Here is an 18,135-nt window from a genome sequence, read left to right on the forward strand (position 1 = left end):
TGATCTTGGGCTCAGCTCCACTTCAATGTCCGCTCCCCATAACCCTTTACTCCCTTATCATTCAAAAATCTGTCCATCTCCACCGTAAATATATTCAATGACCCAGCCTCCACAGCTCTCAGGGTTAGAGAATCCATAGACTTATGATCCTCAGAGAAGAAATTTCTCATCTCGGTTCTAAATGGGCGACCTCTTATTCTTAAACTAAGCCCCCTAGTTCAAACATCCTCTCTGCATCTACCTTGTTGAGCCTTCTCAGTATCTTATACGTTTCAATAAGATCACCTCTCATTCGTCTAAACTCCAATGAGTATAGGCCCACCTGCTCAACCTTTCTTCATAAGTCAACCCCCTCATCTCCGGAATCAATCTAGTGAACCTTCTCTGAACTGCCTCCAATGCAAGTCTATCCTTCCTTAAATAAGGCTGCCAAAACTGTACACAGTACTCTATATGTGGGCTCACCAATACCCTGTACAATTGTAGCAGGACTTCCCTGCTTTTATACTCCATCCCCCTTGCAATAAAGGCCAACATTCCATTTGCCTTCCTGATTACTTGCTGTGCCTGCATACTAACTTTTTGCGTTTCATGCACAGGACTCCTAGGTCTATCTGTATTGTAGCATTTTATAATCTTTCTCCATTTAAATTATTTGATTTTTATTTTTCCTGCCAAAGTGGATAATTTCACACTTTCCCACATTATACTCCATCTGCCAAATTTTTGCCCACTCACTTAGCCTGTCTATATCCCTTTGCAGATTCTTTGTGTCCTCCTCACAACTTGCTTTCCCACCTATCTTTGTATCATCAGCAAATTTGGCTACATTAAACTCGGTCCCTTCAGCCAAGTCATTAATATAGATTGTAAATAGTTGAGGCCCAGCACCGATCCTTTGGCACCCCACTAGTTACCGTTTGCCAATTGGAAAATTACCTATTTATCCTGATTATGCTTTCTGTTAGTTAGCCAATCCATGCTAATATATTACCACCAACTCCATGAGCGCTTCTCTGCTGTATATTCAATGTCATTTTATTTTTCTTCTAGTAAGGAAGGAAATTAAGAATTTGTGGGTTGTTGAGATTTATAATCTTCCATTTTAAATCAAACAATCAGACACATTTATTATATAACAATGCCCACCTGTGTTTGTTCCGCAGGTAAGAGGTCATGTATAGCTTCATGCATTTTAGCCGTTTGTTTGGAGACGTTTCGGAAGCAGGCAGAGGGCACTGGTGCTTTTACTTCATACTGCAGGCACAATAAAAGCCGAACTGTAACTTTCACAGCTTAACGGGAATGTGCCACTCTCCAACAATGCAAGGCCATGGAATTAAAGCAATCCTAGTAACTGCATTTTAAACTTTACTTATAGTTTGAGACCAAGAAATAATAATCAGTATTAACGGTATATCATCCTTCAATATTTCTCCCATTTGTGCTCATGTCATGACTGTCAAGTCTACGTGGCTCTAGGCTGTGACCCTCGAGTTAGTGCGTCAACTTCCTCCTTCCTCATTGCTGAAGTGTTTTTGCTTTTTCTTATTCATATTACATAAAACTGTCCGCCCCAGTTTCAATTTATTCCACAGCCATGTAGCATTACAAATTCCTGCTCTCAATCCAATTGCAGCAAAAAAAACCCTGCTCAGTCATACTGTACTAACAAAAAATATGTTCTCAAAGTTCCAGGTGCCAGGACATGCCACAGAGCAAGAGGCACACTTCACCACTCTGCTTAACTCTTCTTCACAATCTTCATCTATCATCCATTGAAGCCATTGGGCATTTTCCTCACAGAAATCTCTTTGCCCATTTGCCTTCAGTCTCTATCAAATTACTTATCATCCTTGGCAATTTCAATCTCCACCCTAACTCTTCGTCGCCGGTCTTCAGTGACTTATTGATGATCTCACTTTCCTCAACTTCACCTTCCACATTGAGGACTGCAGCAGTTCAAGGAGAAGGCTCATCACCAGCCTCTCTCACCAACTAGGGATGGCCAATATACTAGACTTTGCCAGCATTGCCCACATTCCAAGAACAAATAATAAACTCCCCCAATGTGCATGGCATCCCCTTGAACCTCATTATCACACGTCAAAACCTCAAACGTTCTTTCCTCACTGAAACAGCTTTCAGACGACATTCTTATCCCCCATCTTCCTACTTACCTTCGACAGCCCAAACCACCTCCAAATTATTTTCCTCCCTTTCAAAATGCAGTTTTCCCTGCTCTAGACCTTCATACCAAATAGAGAATTCTCAATCTCAACTGTGTTACTGAAGGGAATGCAGAGTCGAGGCCAGACTCCTCCCGACAGGGAAGTAGGAAAACCGGAGTCACAACAAACTCTCGCTGACCCAACAGCCAACCAAACAACAATAGTGCTGCTAGCAGTCTGGAAGCAGATCTTTAGCCTGTCCTTTCAGCCAAGGAAGAAAATAATTTATTTTAAATACCAAGTGTGACTATAATTTCATTGCTGATTCTCCTCCCCCCCCTACCCATCACCCAAAGATAACAGATGCACATTTCTATTTCTTTAATAAAACTACATTTATCATTTGGATTGAAAAATATCAAATTAGAATTATTTGAAATTGACAATGGTCTCCCTTTGTGTATCAGGTCTCATGAGCACAACAAAAATATGTCCAGAAAATCAAAACTTCCAATTTTACCTTAGACAACGTTTTGTCACAAAGTCCATCCATGATTGCAACAAGCTTTGCCAAGATCTCAGTGATATGGTCATTATAATCCTTCAAAAGAAAAATACATTTATTTCATATACAAACATATCAAAAATACAGAAACCAGCTATTCAGGCCTGACTTTATGTAAGCAAAGTTTCTGCTTTGCTCAGAATGGTTCAAATACCCATTCTGGGCTGGATTTGGGCAATTTAAAATGGCTGAATTTTAACATGTCCAGCTATCTCCAGTAACTACAGCTACACTTCCTTAACAAGGGCACGGGGAAGAGAGAAAGAGCAGAAAAATAATGAGAACATGTAGTGGAAGGAAAGAAACTAATCATTTCCTTTCTCGGCGCGGTGCATTTATCAGAAACTCTAGCCGCAGAAGCCAATCTCGTAAACAACTCAAAAGCAGCATTAATGCCTTCACCTTGATCCCAAAGGAGAAAATATCACTCAACTGCCCAGAGGTAATTTACTCTCGTGAACTTGGGGGAAAAAAACCCTACAAAAGTGGTATCAGTGTTACTTTCTCAGTCTCCCAAACCTTCACGGCTTCTTTCAACGCCTTTTGCTATGTCTGCCCTTTGTAGCTTGTTGTGTTTTTTTCTACGCTACTGATCAACTTCTAATTCTATACCAAAAAGTATTCATTTTTTGTTATCCCTTTCAGCAGATAATTTTGTATGGATTTGATAGGATTCCCCTAAACAGCAGGAGGTGGACAGGTGGCTTCATATGTTGACGAGAAGCTGGAAATGAAGGTAAATAATCCATGGGTAGACACAAAATGAAATAGCCCTACTGGAAACAACAAGCAGGTGGAGGCCAGGATTAGTAATGGAGTTCTGCTTCAGAATACATATACGATATATTGTGTGAACAAAGGGTATGTAAAGACTGTCATTTTGTAATGATGGAAAGCTTCAATTAACCAAATATAAACTGGGTATGCCTTACTACAATTGAGGCAATAGAATCACAAGTAGTGTATTTGGTTGCTTTGCGAAGCAATGTATCAAGGATCCCACGAGAAGTAAATCATATTGAGACCCGATCCCATAGATTACTGAGATTTTAGTTTGCAAATGCTTAATGCCAACTAGAGATTTGCAAAATAATTTAAGTTTATTACACAATTAGGCAGACGAGTGGCAAATCTATCTTTCTTCACTCTAAGGTTGACAACCAGTGCAATATACACATCCCAGTACTGCACATACCATAGATCAATAAAATGTGTCATGTACACAAGGAATGATATTGAATTAAGCACAGGGAGACTTACAAGGGAATCTAAATATAATAGTACATTAATTATTTTCTATGTACAATATGAAAAAGTAATTAAAAAACAGAACACTGGAATATATAGCTAGAACAGCAGAAAACAACCCTAATAAAATTATGCCAAGGCTTAACAATGCATTAGTTAGATTACACTTGGAGCAGTGTGCTCAGTTCTTGACATCACACTGCTACAAGAGTATTTATATATAAACATTGGAAAGGATTCAGGGAAGAGTAACAAGACTGGTCACGTGTAAAAGGATTGACTTATAAAGGAAAGATTGGAGAACAAGCTCCGCAGTCCAGAATGAAAGTGATCAATAAAAGACCTCATCCAAGTATGTAAATATTAAATGGTATATACAGACAAATAATGAATATTATTAAAGTAGCCTGAGAAGTTGGACCAGAGGACAAACATTTAGATGAGTGGAAACCAAATTTAAAACGGATTATCAGGAAAAACCTCTTTGCTCAGAATGGTAAATATTTGTAGCAGTCTGTCGAGTTGAGACAAAAACATTACATTCAAAATACAATTGGATACTTGATGAGAAAGTGAGGATACCAGAGGGATGGCAGAAAAGGACCTTGATTTTGTTCTTGTGCTCTTCGGAAATGAAAACTCGGGATAAGCAAGTTTTCAATAAATCCTGCTCATCGGGTAGTCAGTAACTTTTAAAACATTTTTGTGTAACTGGTTCCAATCCCACTTAAAGCTCATGGTTAACATAGTACAATTTAGAAGATGCTTAACAATTTTACCTTAGTGATGTGGTCAAAGTGCCTCAGCATATTGTACTGCTTGGGCTGTAGCCGAGCTTCAAAGTGCACTCTAATTATCGGAATGTAGTGCACAATGAGCTGTAAACAACGAGAGGCAAGAGCTGCACAGATAAAATCAAGAGAAATGTAAAGTTATTAAACAAAGTGTCTAACATTTAATGGACATCAAGAGATAAAACGCACTGAATTAGATAGAATTGATAAAACGGAAACAGGTCGTTTGACCCAACCAGTCCATGCGGGTGCTCATCCTCCACAAAAGCAATAATCGTAATCCCATGTGCCTGCTCGGCTTCCATATTCCTTCATCCCTCTTTCCCTCAATCACCCATGTAATCCATTCTTAAATACTAAGATGGTCTCTGCTTCAATCACTAACTCTAGTAGTGCCTAAATCTCTTGCCTTTAATCTTAAAACTATATCCCCTTGCTTTAGGCCCAATCACTGGAATACAGTCCATTTCTATATACTTTGATCCGTCCCTTAATAATTTTAAACACCTCTCACAGAACACTGCTTATTCTCTTCTGTGCTGACAAAAACAGCATTCATTTTTCTTCCTTCGTATTTGTATTTCTTCATATCCTTGTGAATTCCTGTATTAAGAACATAAGAAATAGAAGCAGGAGTAGGCCACTCAGCCCGTCGAGCCAGTTCCGCCATTCAATAAGATCACGGCTGATCTTCTACCTCAACTTCACTTTCCTGCACTATCCCCATATCCCTTAATATTCAAAAATCTATCGATCTCTGTCTTGAATATACTCAACGACTGAGCATCCACAGCCTTCTGGGGTAGAGAATTCCAAAAATTCACCACTCTCCTCATCTCAGTCCTAAATGGCCGACCCCTTATTCTGAGACTGACCCCTGGTTCTAGACTTCCCAGCCAGGGAAAACATCCTCCCTGTATCTACCCTGTCAAGCCCTGTCAAACTTTGTATGTTTCGATGAGATTACCTCTCATTCTTCTAAACTCTAGAGAATATAGGCCTTGTCTACTCAATCTCTCCTCATAGGACAATCCTTCATCCCAGGAATCAGTCCAGTGAACCTTTGTTGCACTCCCTCTATGGCAAGTATATCCTTCCCTAGGTAAGGAGACCAAAACTGTACACAATACTCCAGGTGTGGTTTCATCAGGGCCCTATATAATTGCAGCAAGACATCTTTACTCTTGTACTCAAATCCTCTTGTAATAAAGGCCAACATACCATTTGCTTTTTTAATTGCTTGCTGTACCTGCATTCAGTGATTCGTGTACAAGGACACCCAGGTCCCTCTACACACCAACATTTCCCAATCTCTCACCGTTTAAAAAAAATACTCTGTTTTTCTATTTTTCCTACCTAAAGTGGATAACTTCACATTTCCTCACATTATATTCCCCACATTATATTCCATTTGCCATGTTCTTAGCCACTCACTTTGCCTGTTTATAACCTCTTGAAGTCTCTTTGCATCCTCCTCACAACTTACATTCCCACCTAGCTTTGCATCATCAGCAAATTTGGATATATTACATTATCATTGATATTGATTGTGAATTGCTGAGGCCCAAGCACTGATCCTTGCGGTACCTCACTAGTTACAGTCTGCCAACCCGAAAATGGCCTGTTTATTCCTCTTCTCTGTCCGTTAACCAATCCTCAATCTATGCTAATATATTACCCCCAATCCCATGAGCCCTAATTTTGTTTAATAACCTCTTATGTGGCACCTTATCGAATGTCTTCTGAAAATCCAAATACATTCACTGGTTCCCCCTTATCTAGTCTGCTAGTTACAACCTCAAAAAACTAACAGATTTGTCAAACATGATTTCCCTTTCATAAATCCGTGTTGACTTTGTCCAATCCTATTATTATTTTCTAAGTGCCCTGATACCACGTCCTTATTAATACATTCTAGCATTTTCCCTATTACTGATCTCAGGCTAACTGGTCTGTAGTTTCCCATTTTCTCTTTCTTAAAGAGCAGGGTTATAATTGCTACCTTCCAATCCGCGGGGACCTTTCTAGTATTCCATTAGCTTCTTTAATGGCCTTGTCCACTTGAGGTGCTGCTTTTTAGTTCTTGTGAACACCTCCCAAATCCCTCTACTCTCCCATATCACCCAACATTATTCCAAAGTATAATTTTTAATTATCATGTACCACTTCATATTTACCAACATTAAATTTAATTTGCTTTTCTTTTACTCACTCCACCTTCAATATCCTCTTGCAATTTCAGAATTACCCTGTAATTAATATGACTCCTATTTTACCAGCATTTGAAATATGAACACTCCCTCTAGCCCTATATGCAAATTGTTAAGTACACAGTGAACAGAAACAGTTCCAGAACAGAAGCCTGTGAGGCACTGCTACTCACTTCCAACCGCTGAGAAACTGCCCTTAAGTCCAACCATTTCCTCACTTCTAACTATATTTTATTCCAATTGGCTGTCCTTCCCCCAATTCCATACGCCCACAATCTTCTGTGTGGTACTTTGTCAAAGGCACTATATTCAAAACCAAATCATACAAGTGTTAATTAACTAACATTACAGGATAGTAGAGCTGAAATTCTACAATCTCTGCCTTGCTTTAATTTCATTTTTCTAGTACAATACAAAATAATCTTTCCCATCATCCTTTATGTCTCACACATCGAATTTATGCAAGTATGATCAGGTTGTTGCAAAGCACTGCAACACACAATTCAGGGCAGGTAGAAGCCAAACACATATCCAAGCTCACATACATTGTGATCTTAGTCATCAAACATTTGTATTCCCAAAATCAGAACATAATTTACACTCCTGGATGCAGGTTTAAAGCTGACATTTACCCTCCCTAACAACTCTGTGGGAGTACCTTCAGCACACGAACAGCAACGGTTCAAGGCGGCGGCTCACCATCATCTTCTCAAGGGCAATTGGGGATGGGCAATAAAAGTTGGCTTTGGCAGCAACACCCACATCCCGTGAATGGATATTTAAAAAATTGTTCCCTGATGTAGTGCTGGCTGATATTGCTGGGTACTGGCTTAGTAAATGAAAAGGTTCTATTAATAGTACTTACTCATATAGCACCTTCACTGTACTAAATCTGCTTCCTGGAACTATGGGCTCATATTAAGGGCATGTATGATACTTAGTGCCAAATTAAGCATTTCCAGCTCGCAAACTCAAATAAAGCATAGAAAATGAAGATTACATTTGGCGTCAAGGGGCTTTCTGAGCTCTGCTATACATTGTAGCACTGATCAGCCATTCTGATTCCCTGGGTGCTGTCAGGAATGCAGCTGAGCCACAATGTGTACTGGCCGAGTACACTGCAGGTCTAGCTGCTGCTAGAATATCCCACTTGCAACTTTCTCAACTGAGATCCACAAAAGGAAAGTATGCTGACTGGGAGCCTTGCTTCTGGTTCCCCAGCTGTTGGCAGCTAAGCAGCTCCTCGATGAGAAGGGTCAACATTCATCATCATCATAGGCAGACCCTCGGAGTCGAGGATGACTTGCTTCCACACTAATATGAGTTCCCAGGTGACTGAGGAGTCCAATGTGGGACCTACAGTCTCTGTCACAGGTGGGGCATTATGGATTCCCCCAGAAGTGAAAAAATGAAGTACCAAAAATCTTTTAACCAGTTTTTTGGGGCAAATCTATTCACTGAAATTGGAGAAATACTTTATATTGCAAGTACTGTAACTTTCCTTTGGCATTTAATAAGACCATTATCTGATTAGATAGCAAGCAGACCTTAAAAGCAGGAACCATTATAATTCTATTGGGTAATAGTTATTAACAAATGATTCAATGGCTTCTGCACTAGAATGGAGAACTTCCAAGTGCATTAAAGTATACATAAATAAAATACACAACACAGAAAATCTGCTGGATTAGTTATTATGTTAGCATAATGCTCAGAAAATGGGAAAGACATTACCATGGCTGATAATCTACTAAAATAAATCCAGATGCAGTAATAATAAATTATGAAAGTTTTAACTAAGTTGGAAAACTAGAAAGACAAAAAGAATATGTACCTAAGTTTTTGGTAGTTATTGTTTTCAGTCCCACAACCTGTAATGCGCCCGCTCCAAGTACAAGCTGACAGCTTCGTGAATTAAAATGCTAAAACAGTAAAATAAGGGTTTTTCTGAAGTGCTTTGAATGTACATATTTATTGCTTAGAACAACATTCTGGATGGTAATAAATGCTAATACATAAATTATTAATTACGACCCCAAATCATTAATACATCACAAGAGTTATACAAAGGATGCTTCCCTGTGATCATATGTCACTGATACTCCATGAATACAGAAGACCTGTAACTCAGATGCATTAACTAGTTACAGCAGCTGAATAACATGAGAACCACAGCTATGCACAACCTATGTCACATAATTCTACTAGTTAACTTACCCAGGTTTTAAACTAGTTTGGGAACTGGTCCATTAAACAAATTTGAGGATTACAGTGGAATTACTGCACAAAAAAAATGCAAAATCAGATTTGTTTTTCTTAGAACACTAGAAAAAACTAGCTATTCGCACTGATCTCGCTCCACTTCAGAACATTCATTATTTATAGAAATTCTGCACATTTCATGAAATACGTGCCCAGCTTTGGAGCGCTAAAAGGCATTTCAGTGCTCAAGGGTGCATTACATTTTATTTTTTTTAATTGGCACAAATTATACCAGGTCCACAGACCATATTTAAATTGGGGTGAGAAAATTATCAAGAACTTCCTTTGAGGATATTGGATGATTGAGCAGGTTTGCACAGTATCCTGGGTTTAATCCATCCCACAATAAAGGAATGGCACTTTTGTTTTCCTCTGCCAACTGCAAGAGCAAATAATCTCAAACTGTTTCCTAGTGAGCCTTGATATATAGCACAAAACTGCCTGTAATTGAACAGAAATTGTCATCGTCAATGCTACTCAAAGACACCAGGAGGGTAATTAATGCAGGGAACTGAAAAATCCATATTGGTGTGGCAGATGCTCAATTTTAATCGGAATTTTGGGACACAATAGGGAGACTTTTAAAATGGTCAATATTACAGATGCCCTGAGGGCTCCTGATCCTAAACTGGAACAAATGCTTTATTTGCCAGCACTGGCAAGTCTTATCCTAATAAGAACATTCAATTCAACAAAACTGAAGAATTCCCACACAAGTTCATTTTTTATTTTTCTCTCCTTACTTTTCCACTCTTGAAGCCAGCAACCAGTGTTGGGATTCTTCTTCACAAGACCTGGAAGCTTTCCAGTACCTTGCCCAGGCCATCATCCTTTGTTGCTGGCAGGCTAACCAACTGTGGGCAGCAGCACAGCTAAGCTACTTTGTGATTACAAGTAGTTCTTAAATGAGTACCGCGTACCTTTAATAAATCTGAGAGGCGAGTGAGCATGTCAGTAGTAATAGAAGGGATGTCATCTACACACTGACAGTATTCAAATATTATTCTTATTAACAGCAAAACGGTCCTGCCAAGATAAAAGAAATGAGCAATTATGAATCCTCATGTCCCCAGTGTTACAAGTTCTATGAAAGATAAACATGGCCAAACAGTACAGTGTTGCTGTACCAGCATATACACTAGAACTCATGCAGGTAAAACATCATGGACATATCGCATTATCCTCCAACACAAGATGCCACAGTGGTGTTCGTGGATGTTAAATGAACATTACTTGAAAGACAGCAATATATGTGCAGTTCTTAAAAAGAGAAAGCAACCTCAACCCTGATCCCAGCTGATAACACAATACAAGGTCAGAACAAATATTTTGACTAGTACTTGAAGGATTAAATATTTTTGTCATGAAACTTATTCTTACTCCCATTTTAAATTGTGTTACATGCTTTTAATAGCTATATTTTCTGCAAACTGTGGGTACCATGACTGGTCCAAATTAAATTATCAAAAGAAGTTCTCAAATAGTCAGTGCTTTGACTTGTGTTATTAAATATTTCTGGGGTGAGTTTGTCTTCACAAATGATCAATTATTGGTGCAATGTTACTTTATTAATGATTAACTATTTCATCATCATCATCATAGGCAGTCCCTCGGAATCAAGGAAGACTTGCTTCCACTCTTAAAATGAGTCCTTAGGTGACTGAACAGTCCAATATGAGAACCACAATCCCTGTCACAGGTAGGACAGATAGTTGTTGAGAGAAACGGTGGGTGGGACAAGTCTGCTGCACGCTCTTTCCACTGCCTGCGCTTGATTTCTGCATGCTCTCAGCAATGAGACTCGAGATGCTTAGGGCGGTCTTTGGCCAGGGACTCCCAGGTGTCAGTGGGGATGTTGCACTTTTTCAGGGAGGCTTTGAGGGTGTCCCTGTAATGTTTCCTCTGCCCACCTTTGGCTCGCTCGTCATGAAGGAGTTCCGAGTAGTGTGCTTGCTTTGGGAGTTCGTGTCTGGCATGCGAATTATGTTAATGATTAACCATTTACTGGAATACCTTCTTAAAGCACTATTAAACAAAGATAACATGTAAGTACTTCTACTAACCCATCAGATAATACAGCAATACATTATGAACATTTTAGTGCTGCATTAATCTACTTAGTTAAATAAATATCATATACTGTCTGATATGAAAATTCCTATTATATCTACATTTTATGTTTAGAAAAAGATCTTTACCATTTCTTCAATGGACAAGTACAAAGGTATTTAGTCTTGTGAAAAACTGAAAAATTGTTGTGATAAATATTCTGCTACCTCACAGTTAATGATGTGATGAAAGCAGCATTTCAGCCTGTCTCAAGTAAGAAAAAGCTGTGTTTTATGAGATATAATTTTGAAAAGTTAAATTGGAAGCTGATTTTTTTCACAATCAAACTTCAAAATAGAGACTGCAGCTCAGTTGTCAGCCACACTTGTTTGATCTGTAAAAGAGTTAGGATACAGGGGCTTTGACCCCCAGTGTTAATGAAACGTTAATAGGTATACGATAGCTGGACAGGATGACACCATCTACACCATTGTATGTACAGAATGCTCCATTGTGCCTTTTTACTTGATTGATTAACAGTCCTTGATTGAGAATACAGGTCTTTGGTATGGAATACATGAAGATTTTTTTCACCATCTTTATTCAGTTTCGTACACTATGAGGTTGAACTCAAGCTTCACATAGGAATTACATCACCACATTTATGATTTCACAGTGGAAAGTTTGCAAAGCACTTTTACCCAGAATATAAGGCTGCATATATCCTTAAGGGGGTATTTTAACCACTTATGGATAAATTCTATGTTTGTTTTAAGCACTGCATTACTAGGTTCTTGCTTTGTCAGCCGTGGCTCAGTGGGTAGCACTCTCTCCTCTGAGTCAGAAGGTTGTGGGTTCAAGTTCCACTCCAGAGACTTGAGCACAAAAATCTAGGATGACACTCCAGTGCAGTGCTGAACAAGTGCTGCATTGTCGGAGGTGCTGTCTTTCAGATGAGACATTAAACTGCCCTCTCAGTGGACGAAAAAGATCCCATGGCACTATTTCGAGAGGAGCAGGGTAGTTATCCCCAGTGTCCTGGTCAATATTTATCCCTCAATCATCACTAAAACAGATTATCTGGTCATATTACATTGCTGTTTGTGGAAACTTGCTGTGTGCAATTGGTTGCCACATCTCCTTATTACAACAGTGACTACACTTCAAAATGTACTTTGTTAGCTGTAAAGCGCTTTGGGACATCCTGACGTCATGAAAGGCGCTATATAAATGCAAATCTTTGGGTTTTTGCCTTTCTGAATCACACTACTCCTGTGTATTACCTTCATGTAAATAAACCGATTAACTTTAGCCTGAACACAAGTTTGACAGTATGGTATTTAGCGTTTTTCGTAGAAGATGGGGAATGGGCTGGACATGTAATCTTCAGTACATTATACAGTAAACCTGGGTAACTGCGAGTCAGAGCAGGCTAACCATTCACAACAGGTTTAAAGGCCCAGGTTTTGGATCATGGGAAATTTGATCTACTTATGGAAACAAGAGCACAAAGAGTTGAGATAAAGCTCGCAATCTAACAAATGGCACCTTACCCAACTACAGCATACTTCTGCCCATCTACAGCCAGGAAATCGGCAGGCTTTCGTTCTTGTGGAGCTAAACAGTAAACAAATCACTTTTAATACAATGAAAAGGTAATTTCTGCTACATTCACCAATTTAAAACTTTTTGTACTTGAATGGTATTTTGATAAATGAAGATCATGCAAAATTGATAAAGCATTAATGAAATCAGATAGGAAAAGATTCATTATTTTTTCTCTGAGGTAGGTGGTTCAGCTTAGTGCAATTCTCACAGGCTGTGATTTTTTCTCATGCTGTGATTTTTTCACATGCTAAATAACAGACATTCTGCATTTCAATTTTTCAATATATTTTTATATAATTGTAAAATCTATTTCCATACTTAGAAATTAAAAACATTTCCTCCAACAAGTAAAATCTGATAAAAGTTGATATAAATGTTTTTTTAAATTTACAAAGAATTGACCTGCAGCTTTTTTCTCGGGTAAAGCAATCACTCCATCCTCAATTGAATTGACCAAGTCCTGAAACTCAGCTGGAACCTCAGCTTGCTTCCAACGCTCATTATCCAATAGAAGACTACGGCAAAACAAAAATTGACAGATCAGACTCACAAACACTTAAATTACATTAGGATTTCCATAATTATATATAAGCTATGACTATTTACAAAACAGTCTCAACTTTTGAAGTCATTGCACTTTGATCATCTTTATTTGAAAGTATCACAGGAAGTCAATGCATTATAGCTAAATGACCTCGTCATCATAATCATAGGCAGTCCCTCGGAATTGAGGAAGACTTGCTTCCACTCTCAAAGTGAGTTCTTTGATGGCTGAACAGTGATGGCTAAATGACCTCGTGCTTAAGATGCAGACAGAGCCACACAGGAATGAGCCACACAGGAATGTTGTATCGTAGGACTAAACTCTAAGGAAATTCGTAATTCTACACTGTTATTTTTCCAATAGTAAGGAAGTCAAAAAGATGAAGAAGTATATGACAAAAAAAGTTTCATCTTTCATGTTCTTTCTACAAAAAGATCCAATGATTGTAAAGAATTAAAGCTAAACTTTAACGTGTTTTTGTCCATTTTAATAGATGTATTAACTTTTTCAAAACTAGAGAACTGGCTTGCAGGCTGGTGTCTGATCATGTAAATGAGCTGAATTAAAATTACACAGTCAAAACAAAGTGAGCAGTTTATTCAGTCTGCAAATGTGATTTTTTTCCCCCCCATGTGTGTAGCAGGCCTCCACCATGCCAATTACTCTCAACTAATGGTTCTAGATTCTGACTAACATTTTCTTTCAACCTCCGAGTAAAACTAGACCACATTCCAATGTTTAAAAATGTGCCTATTTGAGTAATGACTTTTTCATGCTTCAACAAGTGTGTTTCTTGTTATATGTTTTTTATAGCTACATTATTAAAAGTGTCATTCTGCAAGAACATAGCAGTGCACGATTGTAATGTCTATTCAATCACTCAGATCCCACAACCAGAAATTACTATCCCTTCAACCAGATAGCAAAATCAGGAAATATTCAGCCTTGGAACACTAACTGATCTTCATATTTAAATAGCCAATCGCAATCTACCAAACTAGATTTATGTATTCTACGACAACCTGGACAGTTCCCTGTATCTCAGCCATTGTTAAAGTTAACTTTCTGTCTCCTGCTCCAGCTCCAGTTTATTTCTATTGCTGACCATGCCTGCACATCACAGAATTAATGCTGTTTTTCTGCCAGATATTAGACCGTCTCTGAGGCACAATCTCAACTTGGTCCCTTTAACCCCAACCTGAAGTCTTCTGCCCCACTATTCTGAGCTACAATAACCACTCCTCCCCACCAGCCCACCAGAAACAACCCAATTGTACAACTGGGCTGCACTTCATTCCTCCTGCCCCACCACAGTCAACCAACTTCCTATCTATACTGCCATTCCCTTTAATACAGTGCCATAATTTGATTAAACAGCCTCAGATATGGCACTTTATCAAACATATTTTGGATATCCACATACACATTGCTTACATGTCCTTTGTTAATACAATCTGTTACTTGCAATTAAAAAAGATATCAGGAAAGCAAAGAGCAAGCATGAAAGAATATTGGCAAGTAAAATCAGGGAAACCCAAAGATGTTTTATAAATACATTAAGAACAAGAGGATAACTAGATAAAGAGAGGGGCCTATTAGAGACCATAAAGGAAATCTGTGCGTGGAGGCAGAAGATGTGGGTAGGATTCTTAATGAATACTTTGCATCCGTTTTCACAAAAGAGAGGGACGATGCAACTTTGCAATGAGGGAGGAGGAGTGCGAAATATTAGACAAGATAAACATAGTGAGAGAGGAAGTATTAAGGGGCTTAGCAACTTTGAAAGTGGATAAATCCCCAGACCCAGATCCCAGGCTGTTCAGAGAAGCAAAAGAGGAAATAGCAGAAGCTCTGACCATCATTTTCCAATCCTCTCTGGCTACAGGTGTGGTGCCAGAGGACTGGTGGACTGCTAATGTTGTACCTTTGTTTAAAAAGGGAGAAAGAGATAGACCGAGTAATTACAGGTCAGTCAGCCTAACCTCAGTGGTAGGAAAATTATTGGAAAAAATCCTGAGGGACAGGATAAATCTTCATTTGGAAAGACATGGATTAATCAAGGACAGTCAGCATGGATTTGTCAAAGGAAGGTCATGTCTGACTACTGAACTGAATTTTGAGAGGCGTTAACCAGGAGGGTCGATGAGGGCAGTGCATATGATGTAGTGTACATGGATTTTAGCAAAGCTTTCGATAAGGTCCCACATGACAGACTGGTCACGAAAGTAATAGCCCATGGGATCCAGGACAAAGTGGCAACTTGAATCCAAAATTGGCTCGGAGGCAGGACGCAAAAGGTAATGGTTGATAGATATTTTTGTGACTGGAAGGCTGTATCCAGTGGGGTTCTGCAGGGCTCAGTGCTGGGTCCCTTGCTTTTTGTGGTATAGATCAATGACTTGGACTTGAATGTTGGGGGTATGATTAAGAAGTTTGCAGATGACACTAAAATAGGCTGTGTGGTTGACAATGAAGAAGAAAGTTGCGGACTGCAGGAAGATATCAATGTACTGGTCAGATGGGCAGAACGGTGACAAATGGAATTCAATCCGGATAAGTTTGAGGTACTGCATTTAGGGAGATCTAACAAAGCAAGGGAATACACATTAAATGGTATGACACTGAAAAGTGTAGAGGAACAAAAAGGACCTTGAAGTGCAGGTTCACAGATCCCTGAAGGTAGCAGGCCAGATAGACAAGGTGGTTAAGAAGGCATATGGAATACTTGCCTTTAATCATCAAGGCATGGAATACAAGAGTAAGGGGGTTATGCTTGAACTGTATAAAATACTGGTTAGGCTGTAGCTAGAGTACTGCATGCAGTTCTGGTCACCACATTACAAGAAAGAGGTGACTGCACTGGAAAGGGTGCAGAGGAGATTTACAAAAATGTTGCCTGGACTGGAGAATTTTGGCGATGAGGAAAGATTGGAGATGCTGGAACAAAGGAGGCTATGGGGAGACCTGATTGAGGTGTATAAAATTATGAGGGGCCTGGATAGAGTGGATAGGAAGGACCCGTTTCCCTTGACAGAGGGGTCAACAATCAGAGGGCATAGATTTGAAATAATTGGAGGGAGGTTTAGAGGAGATATGAGGGGAAAGTTCTTCACCCAGAGGGTGGTGGGGGTTCTGAAACTCACTGCCTGAAAGGGTGTTAGAGGCAGGAACCCTCACCACATTTAAAAGATACTTGGATATGCACTTAAAGTGCCGTAACCTACAGGGCTACGGACCAAGAGCTGGAAAGTGGGATTAGGCTGGATAGCTCTTGGTCGGCCGGTGCGAACAAAATGGCCTCCTCCCTGCTGTAAATTTCTATGATTCTATTTCCTCAAAGAACTGACCTGAATTTGTAAGACACAAATTGCCTTTTAGCTGCTGGTTGTTCTTAATTAACCCATGCCTTTCTAGGGGAGTATTAACCCCCCCTCCCCCAACCCCCCCACATTATGCTCTCCAGAAGCATTCCCACTACCGATCATGGGCTGACTGGTCTATCTTTACCTGGTTTCTCCCATTTTGAACTGAATTGTTACATTAGCAACCATCCGGTCCTCTGGTACAACTTCCACATCCAAGGATGTTTGAACGATTGTGGTCCAAGCCTCTGCTTTCCTCTCCAACTTCCATCAGCATTTTAGAATGTGTGCCATGAGGGCCCAGTGCATTGCCCACTTTTGAGTTGCACCAATTTTTTCCAGTATTATTATCTGATCTATACCTAATCCTCTCCTTCAGCTCTTGCACCCTTTCATTTCCACCACGACCGTCTTCGCCGAATATCAAGGCAAAGTACTAATTTAATGTCCCGGAACTTACGGTCCTGATGAGGGCGAACTGGCAGCATTTTTTTTTTAAAGTTTGTTCATGATATTTCAGCTTCTATTTTAACCCAATGTGTATGTCCTAATCTTTACTTTGCTCTGTAAATTTTTTATAAAGTAATTGATTATTAGTGCTTTCTATTTCCTGGTTCCTGGTTTGTGAGAATTCTGCAGTGATTGTCCGCTTTGACAGCTTGGTGACATTACAGCAGCTTGTACTATGGGAGTCCCACTATACTACATTGATTTTAACTGCAAATTTGAAAAAGCTGAACATTTCGACAGAGAGATCACAAAATCTTTGTGGGAAGCTTACTTCAGCGCCAGTGACGAACGCCGTTGCTTCACCGCTGCCTGCAAATTATGGGCCATTAACTCTGCCACTTCTTCATCTTCTGTCATATTTCTTTTGGACTTGCCTTACTGTTAACTATTCTTTTCCCATTTCTATCCTTTTCTATTTCCCTCTAAGCTACCTGCCAGTCTTTCTTCATACCCTCTCAGCCTTTCTGATCTTTTTTGCTTCCCCTCTGTATCCGGCTTAAATCATTTGCATCATTGGCCCTAGATTTATCATATGCCTCTTTTAGAAGTCTCACTTTAGTTTCTCTACTGAGTTTGGATCTTCAGACCAATGACTACGTTTGTAGTCCTTACAACGTGATCGCCTCAAATTAAAAATGTACAATATTAGAATTTGTGAGAATGCATGATTACATAGAATAGGATGTGGTGTATTTGGATTTTCAGAAGGCATTCAATAAGGTGCCACACAAGAGGTTATTAAACAAAATTAGGGCTCATGGGATTGGGGGTAATATACTAACATGGATTGAGGATTGGTTAATGGACAGAAA

At 39.3% G+C, this 18,135-nt stretch overlaps 1 protein-coding gene across 7 annotated transcripts in view; it reads right to left on the reverse strand.

Moving 5' to 3' along the window:
• The window catches only part of vps54 (VPS54 subunit of GARP complex), a 142,195-nt gene that overhangs the window by 25,461 nt on the left and 98,599 nt on the right, over window positions 1–18,135 (reverse strand). For 6 of the 7 annotated variants that reach the window (XM_070889763.1, XM_070889764.1, XM_070889760.1 and 3 more), the window contains exons 15-21: window positions 13,310–13,422; window positions 12,853–12,916; window positions 10,171–10,276; window positions 8,823–8,910; window positions 4,764–4,885; window positions 2,692–2,772; window positions 1,150–1,257 (exon numbers count right to left, since the gene is read on the reverse strand). In XM_070889763.1, the coding sequence (XP_070745864.1) occupies window positions 1,150–1,257; window positions 2,692–2,772; window positions 4,764–4,885; window positions 8,823–8,910; window positions 10,171–10,276; window positions 12,853–12,916; window positions 13,310–13,422 (682 nt within the window). Of the gene's footprint in view, window positions 1–1,149; window positions 1,258–2,691; window positions 2,773–4,763; window positions 4,886–7,161; window positions 7,292–8,822; window positions 8,911–10,170; window positions 10,277–12,852; window positions 12,917–13,309; window positions 13,423–18,135 lie in introns of those variants that run through there. The other variant, XM_070889765.1, reaches the window with a different exon arrangement.

Source organism: Pristiophorus japonicus, chromosome 9 (genome assembly GCF_044704955.1).
Source record: "Pristiophorus japonicus isolate sPriJap1 chromosome 9, sPriJap1.hap1, whole genome shotgun sequence".
Lineage (NCBI taxonomy): Eukaryota > Metazoa > Chordata > Chondrichthyes > Pristiophoridae > Pristiophorus > Pristiophorus japonicus.